This window comes from Neovison vison, chromosome X (assembly GCF_020171115.1).
Source record: "Neovison vison isolate M4711 chromosome X, ASM_NN_V1, whole genome shotgun sequence".
In the NCBI taxonomy this organism is placed as follows: Eukaryota; Metazoa; Chordata; class Mammalia; order Carnivora; family Mustelidae; genus Neogale; species Neogale vison.
This window is the reverse complement of record NC_058105.1, coordinates 85,613,687-85,632,682: the sequence shown is the minus strand read 5'-3', so window position 1 is coordinate 85,632,682 and position 18,996 is coordinate 85,613,687. Positions and strand designations below refer to the sequence as shown.

The window sequence follows — 18,996 nt, the reverse complement described above, 5'->3', positions numbered from 1 at the left end:
TTGTATCGTCATGGATGGGACTAGAGGAGATTATGCTGAATGCAATAAGTCAAGCAGAGAGAGTCAATTATCATATGGTTTCACTAATTTGTGGAGCATAAGTAATAGCATGGAGGACATTGGGAGAAATAGAGGAGAAATGAGTTGGGGGAAATTGGAGGGGGAGACAAACTATGATAGACAGTGGACTCTGAGAAACAAACAGCATTTTGGAGGGGAGGTGGGGTGAGGCCTTGGGTGAGCCTGGTGATGGGTATTAAGGAGGGCATGTATTACTTGGAGCACTAAGTGTGATTTATAAACCATGAACCTTGAACACTGAACAAATAAAATAAAGTTTAAATTTAAAAAAGAGAATTACAACCCCATATCCCTGATGACATAAAAGCAAAATATCTCAAACAATAAATCAAATTCAACAGTACATTAGTACCATTGTTCACCACAAACAAATGGGACTGCACAGATGGTTCTACATCCACAAATCAGTCAATGTGATACACCACATTAATAAAAGAGAGGATCACAACTATATGATCCTCTTAATAGATGCAGAAAAAAGCATTTGACAAATACGGCATCCTTTCTTGATAAAAATCCTCAATGAGGATTTTTATCCTAAAGGCAGTATATGAAAGGGCCACAACCAATATCATCCTCAATGGGGAAATCCTGAGACAGGAATGTCTACTCTCACAATTACTATTTAACATAATACTGCAAGTTTTAGCCTCAGCAATCAGACAACAAAAACAAATAAAAGGCGTCCAAATTGGCAAGGAAGAAATCCAACTTTCACTACTTGCAGATGACATGATACTCTATGTAGAAAACCCAAAAGACTTCACTAAAATATTGCTAGAATTCATACATGAATTCATCAAAGTTGAAGAATTCAAAAACAATGTGCAGAAATCTGTTTTATTTCTTTTTTAAAAGAGATTTATTTAATTATTTATTTTGGAGTGAGACTAAGAGATCATGGACAGGGCAGAGGGAAAGATTCCCATACAGACTCCCCACTGCACACAGAGCCTGATGCAGGTCTTATGCTCATGTCCTTGAGATCAAGGCCTGAGCTGAAATCAGCTCAGATCAGAGTCAGATTCTTAGACAACTGAGCAACCCAGGTCCCCTGGAATGTAACATTTCTATATACCAAAAACAAAACAGCAGAAAAAGAAATCAAGGTATCAATCCCATTTACAAATGAACCAAAAACAAGAGATACCTAGGAATAAACCTAGCCAAAGGAGTAAGGGATCTGTACTCTTAAAACTATGGAACAACTCAACTTTTGTAGCAACATGGACGGGACTGGAAAAGATTATGCTGAGTGAAATAAGTCAAGCAGAGAGAGTCAATTATCATATGGTTTCACTTATTTGTGGAGCATAACAAATAGCATGGAGGACAAGGGGCGTTAGAGAGGAGTAGGGAATTTGGGTAAATTGGAAGGGGAGGTGAACCATGAGAGACTATGGACTCTGAAAAACAGTCTGAGGGGTTTGAAGTGGCGGGGGCGTGGGAGGTTGGGGTACCAGGTGGTGGGTATTATAGAGGGCACGGCTTGCATGGAGCACTGGGTGTGGTGAAAAAATAATGAATAATGTTTTTCTGAAAATAAATAAATTGGAAAAAAAAACAAAACAAAACAAACAAACAAACAAAAAACTATGGAACAGTTCTGAGGGAAACTGAAAAGGAAACAAAGAAATGGGAAAACGTTCCATGCTCATGAATTGGAAGAATAAGCATTATTAAAATGTCTAGCCTACCCAAAGCAATCTATACATTAACTGCAATCCCCATCAATATACCAGCAGCATTTTCACAGAGGTAGAGCAAACAATCTTAAAAATTCTATGGAACCCCAGAAGACTCCAAATAGACAAAGCAATCCTGCAAAAGAAAAACAAAACTGGGGGCATTAGAGTTATGGACTTTAAGCTATATTACAAAGCTTGAGTCATCAATATAGTATAGTACTGGCACAAAAATAGACACAATGGAACAAAATAGAAAAAAATTGGAACAAAATAAAGAGGAACACAATAGAGAGAAAGAAAATAGAACAAAATGGAGAACCGAGAAATAGCCCCACCACTATACAGACAACTATTACTCAACACAGAAAGAAAGAATATCCAATGGGGAAAAAAAGAGTATTTTCAATGATGATGTTGGAAAAACTGGACAGTAACATGCAGAGGAATGAAACTACACTGCTTTCTTATACCATACACAAAAATAAACTCATTGGGGCGCCTAGGAGGCTCACTTGGTTAAGTGTCTGCCTTCTTCTCAGTTCATGATCCTGGGGTCCTGAGATCAAGCCCCACATAGGGTTCCATTTCTCTTTGCCTCTCCCTCAGCTTTTGATCTTTCTCTCTGTCAAATAAATAAGTAAAATCTTTTTTAAAAAAGATAATTCCATGAACAACTTTACACTCAAGTACAACAGTTTAGAAGAAATTGACCAATTCTTAAAAAAAAAAAAAAACTATTAAAGCTTTATAAAGATGACATATTTCTTCTTTGAGGGTTTAGTAGAATTTTCTAGGTAATCCATCAAGCCCTGGACTATTGTTTTTTGGGATGTTTTTGAACATTGCTTTAATTTAACACTGGTTATTACTCTGTTCAGGTTGTCGGTTTCCTCCCGTTTCAGTTTTTGTAGTTTATAGGTTTCCAAGAATGCATCCATTTCTTCCAGGTTGCTTAATTTATTTACATATAGTTCTTGATAATAACTTCTAATAATTATTTCTATTTCCTTGGTGTTACTCACAATCTCTCCCCTTTCATTCATAATTTTATTCATTTAGGTCCTTTCTCTTTTCATTTGGATAAGTCTGGACAGGACTTGATCAATCTCATAAATTCCTTCAAAGAACCTGCTTTTTGTTTTGTTGATCTGCTCTACTGTATTTCTGGTTTCTAAGTCATTCATCTCTGCTCTAATCTTAATTATTTCTCTTCTCCTGCTTGGCTTAGACTTTATTTGTTATTCTTTAAGGTATAAAGATAATTTGTGTATTTGGGATTTTTCTTTTTCTTTTCTTTTCTTTTTTTTTTTTTTTTTTGAGTAAGGCTTGGATGAGTATATATTTCTCCCTTAAGACTGCCTTTGCCATATCCCTTAGATTTTGGATTGATGTGCTTTTGTTCTCACTGGTTTCCATAAATTGTTTAAGTTCTTCTTTGATTCCCTGTATCACCCAAACATTCTTCAGCAGGATGGTCTTTAACTTCTAAGTGTTTGAATTTCTTCTGAACTTTTTCTTGTGGTTAGGTTTCAGTTTCAAAGCACTGTGGTCTGAGAAATACGGGGAATAATCTCAAACTTTTGGCATCATTTGAGACCTGGTTTGTGATCCAGTATGTGTTCTATTCTGGAGAAAGTTCCATGTGCACTCGAGAAGAAAGAGTATACTGCTGTTTTAGGGTAGAATGTTCTATATATATTTATGAGATCCATCTGGTCCAGGGTGTCATTCAAAGCTCTGTTTCTTTGTTGATATTCTGCTTAGATTATCTGTCAGTTTGTGAGAGTGGGGTGTTGATGCTTTTCATTATTAATGTGTTATTATCAATATGTCTCTTTATTTTGGTTAGCATTTGGCTTATGTAGTTGGTTACTCCCATGCTGGGGGCATAGATATTTACAATTGTTAGATCCTTTGTTGGATAGACCTCTTAAGCATGATATGGTGGCCTTTGGTATCTCTGACAATGGTCTTTAACTTAAAATCTAACTTGTCTGATATAAGGATTGCTTCCCCAGCTTTCCTTTAAGGTCCACTGGGGTGATAAATGGTTCTCCACTCCTTCACTTCCAGTCTGGAAGTGTGTTTGGGTTAAAAATGAGTCTCTTGTAGACAGCATGTGAGCAGGTCCTGTTGCTTTATCCAATCTGCATCCCTGTGCCACTTAATGGGAGCATTTAGGCCATTCACATTGAGAATGATTATTGAAAGATACAATTTTATTGCCATCATGTTGCCTGTGAAGTCCTTTTTTCTATAGACTTTTTCTGTAATTTTCTGTTCTATATCACTCTTGAGGTCTTCATTTATAGAACCCCCTCCTTAATATTTTTTTGCAGAGCAGGCTTCATGGTCACATATTCTTTCAATTTCTCTGGGTCTTGGAATCTCCTTGTCTCTCCATCCATTCTGAAAGACAGCCTTGCTGGATAAAGTATCCTTGGCTGCATGTTCTTTTGGTTTAGTACACTGAATATGTCTTGCCAGCCCTTTCTGTCTTGCCAGGTTTCTGTGGACAGGTCTGAAATTATTCTGATGTTCCTCACTCTGTATGTAAGAAATGGCTCCCCCCTTGCCACTTTCAAGGTTATTTCCTCAGATCTAAGACTTGCAAATTGTAGTATTATATGTTGTGGCATTGGTCTGTTCTCATTGATCCTCCTTTCTGCATCTTGGACACTAATGCTTATTTCTTTCCCCAGATTAGGGAAGTGCTCACTACAATTTGCTCAAAATTATCTTCTGCACCTCTCTGTCTCTCTCCACCCCCTCCAGGACCCTGATAATTCTGATATTGGAATTTTTCATTCAGTCACTAATCTCTCTGTTGATTACTTGGGTTTTTATTTTTATTTATTTTTTTAAATTTTTCTTCAGTGTTCCAGAATTCAATGCTTATTCCTTGGGTTTTAACTTGTTTTTCCCATGCTGCCTCAATTTCCTTCTTTTCTGTCATCTTGTCCTCTATCTCAGTAATTCGTTCTTCTAACCTCATTTACCCTGGCAGTCAGAGTATCCAGTTTAGACTGCATTTCATTTATAGCATTTTTAAGTTTGGCTCATTAGTTCTCATTTCTGCTCTTAGAGATTCTATATTGCCATTAATATTTTTCTCAAGCCTAGGTATCACCTCGATAATTGTTACTCTGAAGTCAATTTCTGATATTTGCTTATATCCATATCCATTAGTTTTGTGGAAGAGGCCATAGTCTCTGAATCTTTCCTTTGTTAAGGGTCCTCCTCTTAGTCATTTTTTGAGAGGTGGTGGAGGGAATATACAGAGTCCAAATTATTGACCACAACCCAAGCAAGACATACCTGTTCTATAGGGACCTTAGGGTTGTTGGCCTCTTATTCTTCCATCCTGTCCTCTGGGAAGAAGATATTTGCAAGTGACACAATGGATAAAAGACTGGTATCCAAGATTTATAAAGAACTGCTCAAACTCAACACCCAAATAACAAATAATTGGGTAAAAAAATGTGCAAAAGAAATGAACAGACACTTCTCCAAAGAAGACATACAAGTGGGTAACAGACACATGAGAAAATGTTCAACGACATTAGCCATCAGGGAAAGTCAAATCAAAACCACATTGAGATACCACCTTACACCAGTTAGAATGGCAAAGATTAACAAGACAGTAGACAATAAGTGTTGGAAAGGATGTGGAGAAAGGGGAACCCTCTTACACTGTTGGTGGGAATGAAAGTTGGTGCAGCCACTTTGGAAAACAGTGTGGAGGTTCCTCAAGAAGTGAAAAATACAACTACCCTATGACCCAGCAACTCCACTGAGTATTTGTCCCAATGATACAGAGGTAGTGAAAAGAAAGGTCATATGCACCCCACAATGATTATACCAGCAATGTCCACAATAGTCAAACTGTGGAAAGAGCCTAGATGCCCTTCAACAGATGAATGGATAAAGAAAATGTGGTCCATATATACAATAGATTATACTCAGCCATCAGAAAGGATAAGTACCCAACTTTTGCATCAACATGGATAGAACTGGAGGAGATTATGCTAAGTGAAATAAGTCAAGCAGAGAAGAACAATTATCACATAGTTTCATTCATTTGTAGAACATAAGGAAGAGTATGGAGGACATTAGGAGAAGGAAGGGAATAATGAAAGGTGGGGGGGAAATCTGAGAAAGAGATGAGGAATGAGAGACCTATCGACTCCAGGAAACAAACTGAGACTTTTAGAGGGGATGGGGTGGGGGGTGGGTAGGGAATGTGTGAGCCCAGTGCTGTGTTTTAAGGAGGGCACGTATTGCACAGAGCACTGGCTGTTACATGCAAACAATGAATCATGGACTACATCAAAAACTAATAATGTACTCTATGGTGACTAACATAACATAATAAAAAATATTTCAAAAATATTAAATAAAAGATATGAACAGTTCTACATCCATTAAAGAAATGATCTTCATTATGTAAAAGCTTCTAAAAAATAAATATTCTGGCCCAAATTGTTTCACTGGAGAATTCTACCAAACAGTTATATACATAACACCAACCTTATGAATTTATACAGTCTCATCCAGAAATAGGACAGGCGAGAATACTTCCCAACTTATTTTATGAGGCCAGTATCATCCTCGTACCACCTTACACCAATTAGAATGGCCAAAATTAATAAGACAGTAAACAATATGTGTTGGAGAAGTTGTGGAGAAAGGAGAACCCTCTTACACTGTTAGTGGGAATGCAAGTTGTTGCAACCATTTTGGAAAACAGTGTGGAGATTCCTTACGAAATTAAAAATAGAGCTTCCCTATGACTGTGCAATTGCACTACGGGGTATTTACCCCAAAGATAACAGATGTCGTGAAAAGAAGGGCCAACTGTACCCCAGTGTTCATAGCAGCAATGGCCACAGTCGCCAAACTATGGAAAGAACCAAGATGCCCTTCAAGAGATGAATGAATAAAGAAGATGTGGCCCATATATACTATGGAGTATTATGCCTCCATCAGAAAGAACGAATACCCAACTTTTGTATCAACATGAAAGGGACTGGAAGAGATTATGCTGACTGAAATAAGTCAAGCAGAGAGAGTCCATTTTCATATGGTTTCACTTATTTGTGGAGCATAAGGAATAATACAGAGGACATGGGGAGATGGAGAGGAGAAGGGAGTTGGGGGAAATTGGAGGGGGAAATGAACCATGAAAGACTATGGACTCTGAGGAAGTAACTGAGGGTTTTGTAGGGGAGGGAGGTGGGAGGTTGGGTGAGCCTGGAATGGGTATTATAAAGGGCACGTATTGCATGGAGCACTGGTTGTGGTGTATATACAGTGAATTCTGGAACACTGAAAAGAAATAAAAAAATAAATAAATAATTTTTAAAAAGTTAGAAGAATAAAGGAAATCTACAAACCAATATTTTTCCTCAACCTACATGCAAAATTCCTCACAAAATGTTAACAAACCCGATCCCACAATGCATAAAAATAATTATATACCATTACCAAGTCAAGTTTATTCCAAGGATGAAAGGCTGGTTCAACATTTGAAAATCTATGAACATAATCCACAATATGAACAGGTTAAAGAAGAAAAATCATATGACCACATCATTTAATGTGGAAAAAAGCATTGAACAAAATCCTGCATCCATTCCTTATAATGACTCTAAGCAAAGTATGAATAGAGGGGAACTTTGTGAACCCAGACAAAGGGCATCTATGAAAAACCTACAGTTAACATCATGGTGAACTGTGTGGTGAAAAGCTCGTTTCCCCCCAAGACTGGGAAAAGGTAAAGACATCCATTCTCACCACTCTTATTCAACATAGTTCTGGGAGTTCTATCGACTACAGTAACTCAAGGAAGGGAAATAAGGCATACAGATCAGAAGGGAAGAAATAAACCTGTACCTATTTGCAGAGGACATGATTGACTATGCAGAAAATTCCCAAATAACTTACAAAAAGCAAAAACAGTCCTGGAACTAGTGAGTTCAGCACTGTGACAGGATATAAGACCAACATATAAGAAACAATCACATTCTACATACTAACAATGAACACATGGAAACCAAAATCAAATCCTGATGACTTTGACAATTGCTCTGAAGAAATTGAAGTACTTTGGTACACACTTAAAGTATGTATGTGATTTATATACTGAAAACTACAAAATGTTGATGAAAGAAATAAAGAATTTAAATAAATATAAAAACATGCTATGTGCATGAGTTAGAAGACAACACAGTAAAGCAGTCAATTCTTCCCAAATTGATATACAGATTTAACACAGTTCCTAGTAAAATCTCAGCAAGGTTTTTTGTAGACCTAGACAAGCTTATTCTAAAATGTATATAAAAAGTCACAGGCCCTAGCATAGCTAAAACAATCTTGTCATGGAAGAGTAAAATGGGAGTAATTACTCTTCCCAATAATGAGCCTACAGTATAACTACTGTGATGAAGACCTGTACACAGATGTTCATAGAAGCTTTATTCTTTTTTTAAAAAAAAAAGATTTTGTTTATTTATTTGACAGAGAGATCACAAGCAGGCAGAGAGGTAGGCAGAGAGAAGAGAAAGCAGGCTCCCCGCTGAGCAGAGAGCCCACGCAGGGCTCAATCCCAGGACTCTGGGATCATGACCTGAGCCAAAGGCAGAGGCTTTAACCCACTGAGCCACCCAGGTGCCACAAGAAGCTTTATTCTTAATAGTTAAATATTACATACAACCTAGATGTCTTTCACTGGGTCAGTAGTTAAACAAACATACCACAGAATCTCACTAAGTAATAAAAAAAAAAAACTGATACATGCAGCAACTTGGATGAATCTCAAGGGCATGCTAGATGAAAAAAGTGAATTCCAAAAGGTTTGGTTTCATTTATATAATTTTTAAATGACAAAATTATAGAAATTGAGAACAGTTTTGGGTTGCCAATGGTTAGAAACCAAGGTGAGTAGACTGGGAAGGACATGGAAATGGCTAAAAAAGGCAACATGAAAAAAATAGGCAATATAAGGTATCCTTATTGTGACAGAACTATTCTGTATATTGTCTGGGGTAGTATACATAAGAATTTGCATTTGTGATAAAATTGTATAACAGTAAATATACACATGTACACAAATTACTACAAGTAAAATCTGAATAAGATAGGTGAATTGTTTCAATGTCAATATCCTACTTGTGATATTGTACTATAGTCTTGCAAAATATTACCATTGGGGAAAACAGTAAAGTGCACTTTGTATATACTTTTTACAACTGCATGTGAATATACAATTATCTCAATAAAAATTACTATTACAAAAAGTTCTTACTAATATTTTCCCTTCTTTCATCTTTAGCATCATAATAGCTTATTTATTGGCTATTAATAAGGTTTGCACAAAGCCTCAGATAATGAATAGTTATGGGCCACTGGCTCAAACTAAGCTGAAACAGATATGCTTTTTAATGTTTCTGATCTTCAGAGTCACTGATCATACTGGGACACTCTTGCACTTTCCTAAGAAGTCATCTGACATCCTATGAATTCCCTGCTGTTGTTAATGTGTAAGCAGGCTGCATGAACACTTCATAAGTGTGGTAGACAAGGCTGAAGAAGGAATTGGGTAAATATCAGCCTTAAAGAAATAGTTGAAAGAGTTGGACTATTCTCACTGAGATAAGGTGACATAAATGATAGGATACCTGTGTTCAGAACTCTAAAAGGCTGTTTGGAGGCAAAGGAAGTGACCATGTTCTTTGCTTTTCTAAGGGTGAGCAAAGCTATGATCAGCAGTCAACATCAGAGGTGATTTATAGGTGCAGATCTAGGTTTAGCAGAAAGACTAGCTGAACTGCCCGATGACGAGATTTGCTGCTTGTATGTAAAACATACATTTTGTGTGTAAAAAATGCCCTGTCGTTGGGAGCATTGAAGCAGAAATAATTGAACACGTCTCAGAAATGTGGAAATTTCTTTTCAGTGTGCAGATTCTTACACCAAGGTAATCATGTGAAGCTGGGTTGCTAGTGCTTTATCTCAACACATCTCTGGTGCCCTCACGGACTTGTTGTTTTCTTTTTTACTTTCTTTCTCTTTTTCTAATTGAAACCCTCCCTTCCTTGTGATTGGAAAGGAAATAGAAGAACTCTGATGTCTTGGGATCAGAGTGGAATAGCTTTGCAGGAAAATTCAAGTTACCATTGTTTGTAATAACATGTAGTAACACTGAACACTTCAGTAATTTGGGAGATTGGCATGGATGCAGAATAAACTTAACCAGCCTTTAGTTCTGGCATTTTTGCATTATATGAAATATAGTTGTTTCAATATTTGGTTTTCCTAATAAACCATGAGATCCTTCAAGGATACCATGTCTTCAGGGATACCATGTCTGTCTTTTCTGTGTGTTCTTCCTGCATCTAGAACTTTACATCTAGTGGCTACTTGATAGTTTCTCCATAAAATGTTTCTTGGACATGATCAGATCGTGGCATAGCTTGTATACCAAACACTAGGCTGGTATTTTTTTCCCCAGAGGTAACAGGGAGCTGCCTCCTACATTCCTTTTGGGTGACACCTAAAACAGATAATGTGACTATTTCTCAAAGTATCTCCGTATGACCGCCCTCATGTAAAGAAACCAAGAAGATAAGATGATACTCTTAAGAACTGAGCTTTTGACAAAGTTTCCAGTTCTGGAAGTATTTGGTTTGATGCTTTAGGTATAGAGGAGTGGGAGAGGTTGTGGGCATTTTCTTTTCTTTTCTTTTTATTGTGCTATGTTAGTCACCACACAACACATCATTAGTTTTTGATGTAGTGTTCCAAGATTCATTGTTTACATATAATACCCAGTGCTCCATGCAATATGTGCCCTCCTTAATACCTGGTACCAGGCTCACCCATTCCCTCACCCCATCCCCACTAAAATCCTCTGTTTGTTTCTCAGAGTCCACAGTCTCTCATGGTTTATCTCCTGATCCCTACCCCCTGCGGTAGAACTGAGGTTACTATATTGGGGAAGCCTTTATAAATGGGCAGGGCCTTCTCAAACTTTACTTTAAAAACTTCTTCAACTTTACTGACACATGTTCCAGTGTGGGAGTCTCTGCTTCTCACTGTTCTCCTCACTCTTGGGAATGGAGGTAGGGTGGTGTGAGAGGAGAATGATGTGTTGCTGGACTTTCAAGAATGGAAAAAGGAAATTCAGAGAGGCTGAGTTAGAGAGGGAAAGAAAAGAGTACCTGATCCAGAGGGAGATGTAATAGAGGAGGCTGGGCCATTTCAAGCCCCTTTGTGGATAGTTAGGAACACCCACAGTGCAGGAGTTTGGCCTGTTTCAATGGTGGGGATGCCTAAGCAGGGACAGACTAGAAGCCTGAGGCCTTGCCTCACCAAGCACCTGTCTATCTGTCAGTCAGAGCTTCCAGGACTTCCCTGCAAATACCTTCCCCTCCTTTTGTTTGGATGGCTCCCAGAAAGACATTAGTAAGATAAGACTGCCCTTGGACGGCGGGGGGGGGGGTGAAGGATAGCCTAAAATTAACCCCTGGACCTGATGCCTAGCTTTTAGGCGGTGTTGTTAACAGTGGAAACCAAGGACCCCGTCTGCATAAGCCTCAGGGCAAATAGGGGTTCCCTGTGGAGGGGCCACCAGGGCCCTATGGAGGGGCCACCAGTGCTTCATAGAGGGGCAGCAGCTGACAGCGACTCCAGGCAGCCTGGCCTCAGGCTGAAGCCCAGTGAGTATCTGGAGCCTAAAACAAAATGATGTTTCTAGGCAGGAATGAACACTTAGGGTTGCAGGCCCATGGACCTGTAACCACCATGCTTCATAGGTTTTTCTTACTGGATCTGGTTTCTGGGAGCACTTGGAAGATTGGTAGGGAAATCTGCCCATATAGGGAAGGAGGATTATGATAATGGCTTCCTGCTATGTCTGTCCTAAGAAGGTGTGTGTGCCTAGGCTCTAGTTCTTGAGCGAAATTGTGTTTATACAATATAAGGAAGGTACAGATTTGTCTTTGCATCCCTGTGTGTTATATGTCTCTGTTGTGGGGTGCATCTGGCTGGACCCAAGGGCAGAAGGGCAGAGCTCCTCGGGTTGTGGGGAAGAAGGTAAAGCTTAAAAATAGTTTACTAATGCCTCAGAACTTTTCCAGGGCCCACTAAACCCAGTCTCTTCCCTTCAGTTCTTAAAATGTATTCATAAAGCTAGAAGAGGGCCTTAGATAGAATTTAAAGGGTACAAAAACATGGATGAAGTAAACAACTACCTTTTTTTAACCTCTGATCTCTAACTGAAATTTATCATTTCCTTTCGAGGACGAGCAGACTGCTAAGGGCTATAGTATTACCAGTTCCTATAACTTGGTCATCAGAAGAAATCGTATTTCATATCATATTACACTTGCAGATGAGATCTGGAAATGTCATTTATACTTCTCATGACTTAAATTATTAATAGATCTTGGCATTTAATGTGTTAATAAATAACATTTATTACTACCTCATGCAGTTTAAAAAATGCTGTATTTCAATATAATTGGTTTCCTTTAATCTCATGTATTTTATTTTATATATTAAAAAACAATCTGAGAGACAAAAGACTTAAGCAAATTGCCATAAAGGTCAATGTCACAAAAAAAGTTTTAAAACCTTTGCCTTTTGGGGATCAGGAAGAGGATCCTTGAATAGAATGGTCACATAATATCTCTTAGCTTAATAACCACAGCAAGGTGAAGTTAGACAATAGACTGATTACATTTTTTTTACCCTATCTGGTAAGGCACAGTTCACCCAAGTGTCCAAGTCAGCTGGGGTCCATGACTTGATCTTTCTTTGGAGGCTCATTAAATGGGCCCTGCTGTGGACTTCTGGTATGACCTTTGTGAGAGCTTCAGCATTTCCTTCCATACTCCCTGCCTTCTTCATCTCCCTGGAACCAGCCTCCTCTTCCACCAAATAGCAAGGGAATCCTCACTGGCTGTCAGAAGAAATGATCTGTAAAGAAATATTCCATGACCGAAATCCCTGGAATTCAGCATGATCCTCAAAGCTAAGGATTCTGGGAACTGCAATGTAATTCTACTTAAAACAAGGGAAAGGGGCACATGTTTGTTTTTTTTTCTTTGTGGGTATAGTATATATTATATGTATATGTACTTTAATTTTTTTTGCTATTTACAAGTCAGTTTATTATTATTATTATTATTTTTTCCAATTTATTTATTTTCAGAAAAACACATGTTTGCTTTTAATGTTGCAGTAGAAAGAACAGGATGAGCAGTAGGGAAACATGTATCTATTCCTGGCTCTGCTATTTCCTTGATGTAAGGCACCTGGCAAATCCCTTCCTTCTCAGATTTCAGTTTTCTTCACCCACAAAATAGGGATGATGCTACCTGTCCCACCGTGTGAAAAAAGTTTGAAAAGCACAAGATTATAGATGTATTCTGGGTTCTTGCTAATGAGACAATTGACAATAACAGCCATGCGACCTTAGAAAGAAGTCCCTGCTCTCCTCTGAGCCTTGGGTTTTTAATCTCTAAACTAAGGGAATTAAATGAATTGAAGCATTTCTCTGAATTTATAGAACTTTAAGTAAGGGAACAATAGTAGAAATTGGAGACCTAGGTAATAATAATCACTTGGTACTACAATTACTGAGCTACTGACTACTACATCCAGGTACTATTTTAAATGCTTAACTCACTTAATTATTAAGTGTTAACTCATTTAATTCTAACAATAACTCCCTGAAGCAGGTACTACTATCATCCTCTCTTTAGAGATGAAGAAGTAGGCACAGAGAGATTAAGTGATCTTCTCTAGGTTACACAACAACTAAGTAGTGGAGCTGGGATTGAAGCAGAATTCCAGACAATGTCTTACCACTACTTTATATGTCCTCTCATTATGCAGTGGGTATAAAACAGACCCATATAAAGGAGTTACAAAGCAGTTTCATGACTGCTATGGTTATATAAGAGTACAAACTCTGGAGAAACTAACCCATCAGAAGAAATTGCATGTGACATAAAGAAGCATGATGTATATGGAGAGCTGTCATTTATTTTCCCTTATTGCTGGATCATGGGGTATAAGTAGAGGAGTAGCAGGAAATGAGCTTGGAGATGTTATTGGCCAAGATTTGCTCATAAAGGACCTGTGAGCCAGGTCAAAGTATTTGGGCTATACTCTGAGAGAAAATGGAACCATTAAGGGATTTAAAACAGGGGATTGATACAGACAAGATTTGTGTTTTTAAATGATTGTTTTGGTTATAATATAGAGAAAATATTGAGGTGGAAAAACAGCTAAGAGACTACTATAATAGTTGACACAAAGAATGATAGGTACTTGGGTAAAGCACTGGCAATGGGGATAAGTCTAAAGGGCATGGTCTATAGAGGTCTTAGAAAGTAAAATCCTTAAGACTTGATGAGCAATTGGATGAACATGGGACAAAGATATAAAAGGACTGAGATGAGTCTTGGGTTTCTGGTTTGGTTGACCGGATGAATAGTGAGAAACAGATACGGATCAAATTTGGTGATGAATGGTGATGGTAATGGTGATGTGATAACTACTGACCTTGAAGTATCTGAAGAAACTCAGTGAATACATTTTGCTGAAAAGAGAGCTGGGGGGCTTGGAGTGATAAACTTGAAATCATCAGAATTAACATGACAGCTGGAGCTCTGGGACTGGAAAGAATAGGATCAAGGAGAGAACAAAGTGGGGCATAACTATTTCAGGGTAGAACATAGGGGAGAAAATCAGGAGAGTGTGCTGGTCAGGAAACCAAAGGAGGAGTATGTAGAAGAAAGGGGTTAGTGAGGACAGATGTACCAGGAAGGTCACAGAAAGAAAGATCTGAGAAGAAGCCAGCAGATTTAACCACAAAGATGAATTTTTAAAGAACTGTCTCAGTGTGATGGAGGAAAGGTGGAGCCAGACTGCAGAGGGTGAAGAAATGAATAGGAGATAAGAAAGTAGAGGGTAGACAACTTTTTGGATACATTTAGTGAAAAAGAGAGAGATGAAGAGAAAGGTAACTAGAGTAAGAGAAAGGACTGTAGAAGTGTTTTGTTTCCTAAGATGGTTGAGGGGAAGGAGCCATTGAGGAGGCTGACGGGGTAGATAGAGGAAACTCACCTTTAAGGTAGCTCTTTTCCTCTGAACAGCACCATGAAGCAGGGACAATCATTTATGTCTTGTAGATGAGGAAACTGAGTCCTGAAGAAGGGAGGAGATTTGCCCAAGTCTTCTGAGCTAGGAACTGGGAGTGCTGAGTTGCAAACTTAGGTCTGTATCATTTTTAAAGTCTTCTACCTATTATTGCATACCTCAAATAATAAGACCATATATGGAGTTGATGCTAGTGTGTGAGAAGGGGCCTAAAGTTGAGGGAGTCCCCACCCACCCACCTCACAGTTTTTTTTCTATGAGGTATGTACCTAAAGTACCAGGCTAACAAAGGGGGGTGGAGGTAGATGGTGAATAAAAGGAGATATGTGGCCCTGAGACCATGGCTGCAGGGTATGGGAGAGTAGGGAGACTTGAGCTCTGAAAAACCTACCAGCTTACCCTGATGACATTACAAACTGAGGTGGGTTACTTTGTCTTTGGAGCACTAGGAATAGGCCAAGTAAGGTCAAAGGGTTAAGTCAGTTATTGGGCCATGGATAATTTTATAAGGCCTAGGAATAATGGTGAGAGAAGAATTGGGGGTTGAGGCAAAGACTCTAAGCTGTTTTGGGCAGAGATGATGGGAAAAGGTTTGACTCAAAGGGATGGGGACTCCATGGGATCCAAGGAAGTGCTAGGAATCGAAGCAACTTTTGTATTGATAAACCCCCAGGTCCACCAAAGAGGACTTGCCCTGGAAATGACTATTTCCTGCCATCTCTTTGATTTCATTTTACTTGAAGTGTTCTTTGTAATGTCGTCTTTACTTAATCAGTAAATGTCATTCAGCATCCATTTCCTGTGTAACTCTGTTGCCTAAGCATGAGGCCTGAGTCTGAGGGGAGGTCACATATAAAGGACTGTGAGGCGGTTGAACTTCATCTAAAAGGCTGACAGATGGAATTGAGGGCCCGCCCCATGAGACTAATGTCAGAATGCTTAGGGATGACAACTTGACAACACAAAACAACATTCTTCTGGCCTAGCAACTGCCAGACCAGAGCCACTTCACTAGTCCACACATTCTGAAATAAGGAAGATGCCTCTATCAAATCCCCGATCATGAGTCCTTCTGGGAGTGGAGGAATACAAGATGGATACAGCATTCATTATCTTGGAATTTATGCACTGAAGCACAGATAAGTGCAAATATAGTGTAAAAGTTCATAGCTAAAGTCTAGTTGTGATCCTTTGGAATCCCTGATCAAGAAGAGGAGATTAGGGAAAGCTTCCCAGAAGTAGGAGATGAAGGTCAAGCAGAACAACATATACGAAGGCACCAAGCTGTGAAATGGCCTGATCTGTATTGGAAGCTATCTCTGAGCCCTAAAATAAGGTGAAGTAGGAATTGGAAGAAAGGGGCCCATGAGTGAAGAGCCTGATGATGAATGGTTGGGGGAAAGGGCTGGTATCCAGGCTTTTTGATGTGGGCCCTCAGTCTTCCCCCAATATTTGTCACCCACAGACCTGGCATATTCTCCTGCTCATAATGAGAATAGTTCTGCTCCAATCAATCAGGATGAACCTCATGGACATCGCCAAGATTTTCTCCCTCCTGCAGCCCGACAAGGAGGAGGAGGACACCGACATGGGGGAGAAGCAGGCTCTCAGTCAAGCAGTGTATGACAATGACTCCTATACCTTGGACCAGCTTTTGTGCCAGGAGCGTTACAAACGTTTCATCAACAGTAGAAGTGGTTGGGGTGTTCCTGGAACACCCTTGCGCTTGGCTGCTTCTTATGGCCACCTCAGGTGTTTGCAGGTCCTTTTGGCACATGGTGCTGATGTTGACAGTTTGGATGTCAAGGCACAGACACCACTTTTCACTGCTGTGAGTCACGGCCACCTGGACTGTGTACGTGTGCTTTTGGAAGCTGGTGCCTGTCCTGGTGGTAGCATCTACAACAACTGTTCTCCTGTACTCACAGCTGCCCGTGATGGTGCTGCTGCCATCCTTCAGGAACTCCTGGGCCATGGTGCAGAGGTCAATGTCAAGGCTAAACTACCAGTCTGGGCATCAAACATAGCTTCATGTTCTGGTCCCCTCTATTTGGCTGCAGTCTATGGGCATCTTGACTGTTTTCGCCTGCTTTTGCTTCATGGGGCAGACCCCAACTACAACTGTACTGACCAGAGCCTATTGGCTCGTGTCCCACGGCCCCGCACCCTCCTGGAAATCTGTCTCCACCATAACTGTGAACCAGAATACATCCAGCTGTTAATTGATTTTGGCGCTAATATCTACCTTCCATCTCTCTCGCTGGACCTGAACTTTCAAGATTATAAAGGCAGTGCATTGCTGTTGCAGGCCCGAGGTAAGTTTCAAGCATCTCAGGTCTATGGACCTTCTGGCTTTGAGGTCCAAGGGCCACAAATCACCCCCGAAGCCAATCCTTCTATGATTGAGTTGGAGAAACTACCATCTTCCTCCTTCTCCATTGGAGAAGATGATTCTTTATTAAGGAAAGGATCACTAAGATAAGGTGGGAGTAGCATTAACAGAATTTCTGGTTCTGGCTCTGCCAATGACTGTTTTGTGGCCTTGAACACGTGTGTGTTCCTATTGGCACCATGCACTGAGGATGGTGTGAGGAGGAGGTACGGTTCATAGAAGGGAGAAAGCAATTAGAGCTGCAGGAGCCAGGGCAGGGTGGATACAGTCTTAGATGGGAGAATAACACTGAGAATTCCTTCTTATGACTTGTTTCTTCTTGTCGTAGCCACTCCTCGGTCACTACTATCACAAGCCCGTTTAGTTATCCGCAGAGCTCTGTTCCAGGCCAGACAACCACAAGCCCTTGACCAGTTGGATATTCCCCCTGTGTTGATTAGTTACCTCAAACACCAACTGTAATCTTGCAGCCTTACCATAAACCCACAATGCCTACAAAAACCACCTGGGGATCCAGGTAGCTGGAGGACACTACAGCTACACCTATTCACCTAGAGCTGCTCTCCTGTATTATCCTCCACAATAAAATCCTCATCAAAATAAATCCTGGTGGCTGTTATGACTGCTATGTGTATGGGGTGGGGAGGGAGGTTCACTGGGGAAAGCAGTCTGCTTGGCCAAGGGGAAGGATGGTAATTATCTGGCATTTGACATGCATAGTAGTCCTGGCTATGGAAAGGAAAAAAAGGTAACCCAATGACTCACACCTCCTTCAAGATTCTCAAGAAAATTTAGAGCTGTGTTGTCTTAAGAAGCAAGGTCCTAAAGAATTCAAGTGGATGCAAGTGTAGCATCTGCTTGCTCAGCCTTGTACCTCTATTCACTTCTCTAACTGCTACAAGGCACACTTTCTGGGACTGTCACCCTACCCCCTATTCCTCTGAGTCAAGTAACTAAGGATCCTTCATTCATTCACCTTGAATCATAGACTGCATACCCACTAGTTCAGTTTATAGTCAAGATATAACTGTAGTGCACAAACAATGAATTCTGGGACACTGAAAAGAAATAAAAAATTAAAGAAAGATATAACTGGGAAAACAAACTACTAAATATCTATAGCAGAGAATTTAATGCAGGTAAGAAATATGTTACATAGAGGATAGGTTCAGAATCCAAGCAGGACAGGAAGGTAACCCAGAAATTAGTTACAGCAGGATGCCAACACTATCCCTACACTGAAGAGATGATGGAGGAGGTATGGTCAGAGTCCCGGGACAGGGGTCCCCTCATGGAAATCAGAATCATAGACTTGTCCCTGGGTGCTAGACCCACAGAAGAAAGATGCTGGTCAAACCAGAAGAAGGCAAAAAAAAAAATACCCCCCCCTTTTCTTCATTGCTGCCCATCAGTCTGTCTCCAATGTCACTCTCATTGGAGGAAAATAGAAGTCAATGAATATGAGAGCCTAGGAAACAGCTCACAGGGATCAGCCCACTTGCTGCATAGGACTGAGCAAGGGAAGGTGAAGAATGGAGGGGCAGTGGGAAAAAGTGGTATGTTCTGAGCCAGGAGCAGGGATCACATAGAAGAATTGGAAGTGTATACATTGGGAGCCACAGAAGAGACACTCCAGAGATACCACCAGAGGCACAAAAGCAGAGG

The 18,996-nt window shown here is 39.8% G+C and overlaps 1 protein-coding gene across 1 annotated transcript; it reads left to right on the top strand.

The window, feature by feature from the left end:
• The first annotated feature begins 16,320 nt into the window (after nucleotides 1–16,320).
• Nucleotides 16,321–17,793, top strand: ASB12 (ankyrin repeat and SOCS box containing 12). The gene is made up of 2 exons (XM_044235458.1): nucleotides 16,321–17,254; nucleotides 17,660–17,793. Exons 1-2 carry the CDS (start codon nucleotides 16,321–16,323, stop codon nucleotides 17,791–17,793), a joined length of 1,068 nt encoding a protein of 355 aa, XP_044091393.1.
• The last annotated feature ends 1,203 nt before the right edge of the window (nucleotides 17,794–18,996 follow it).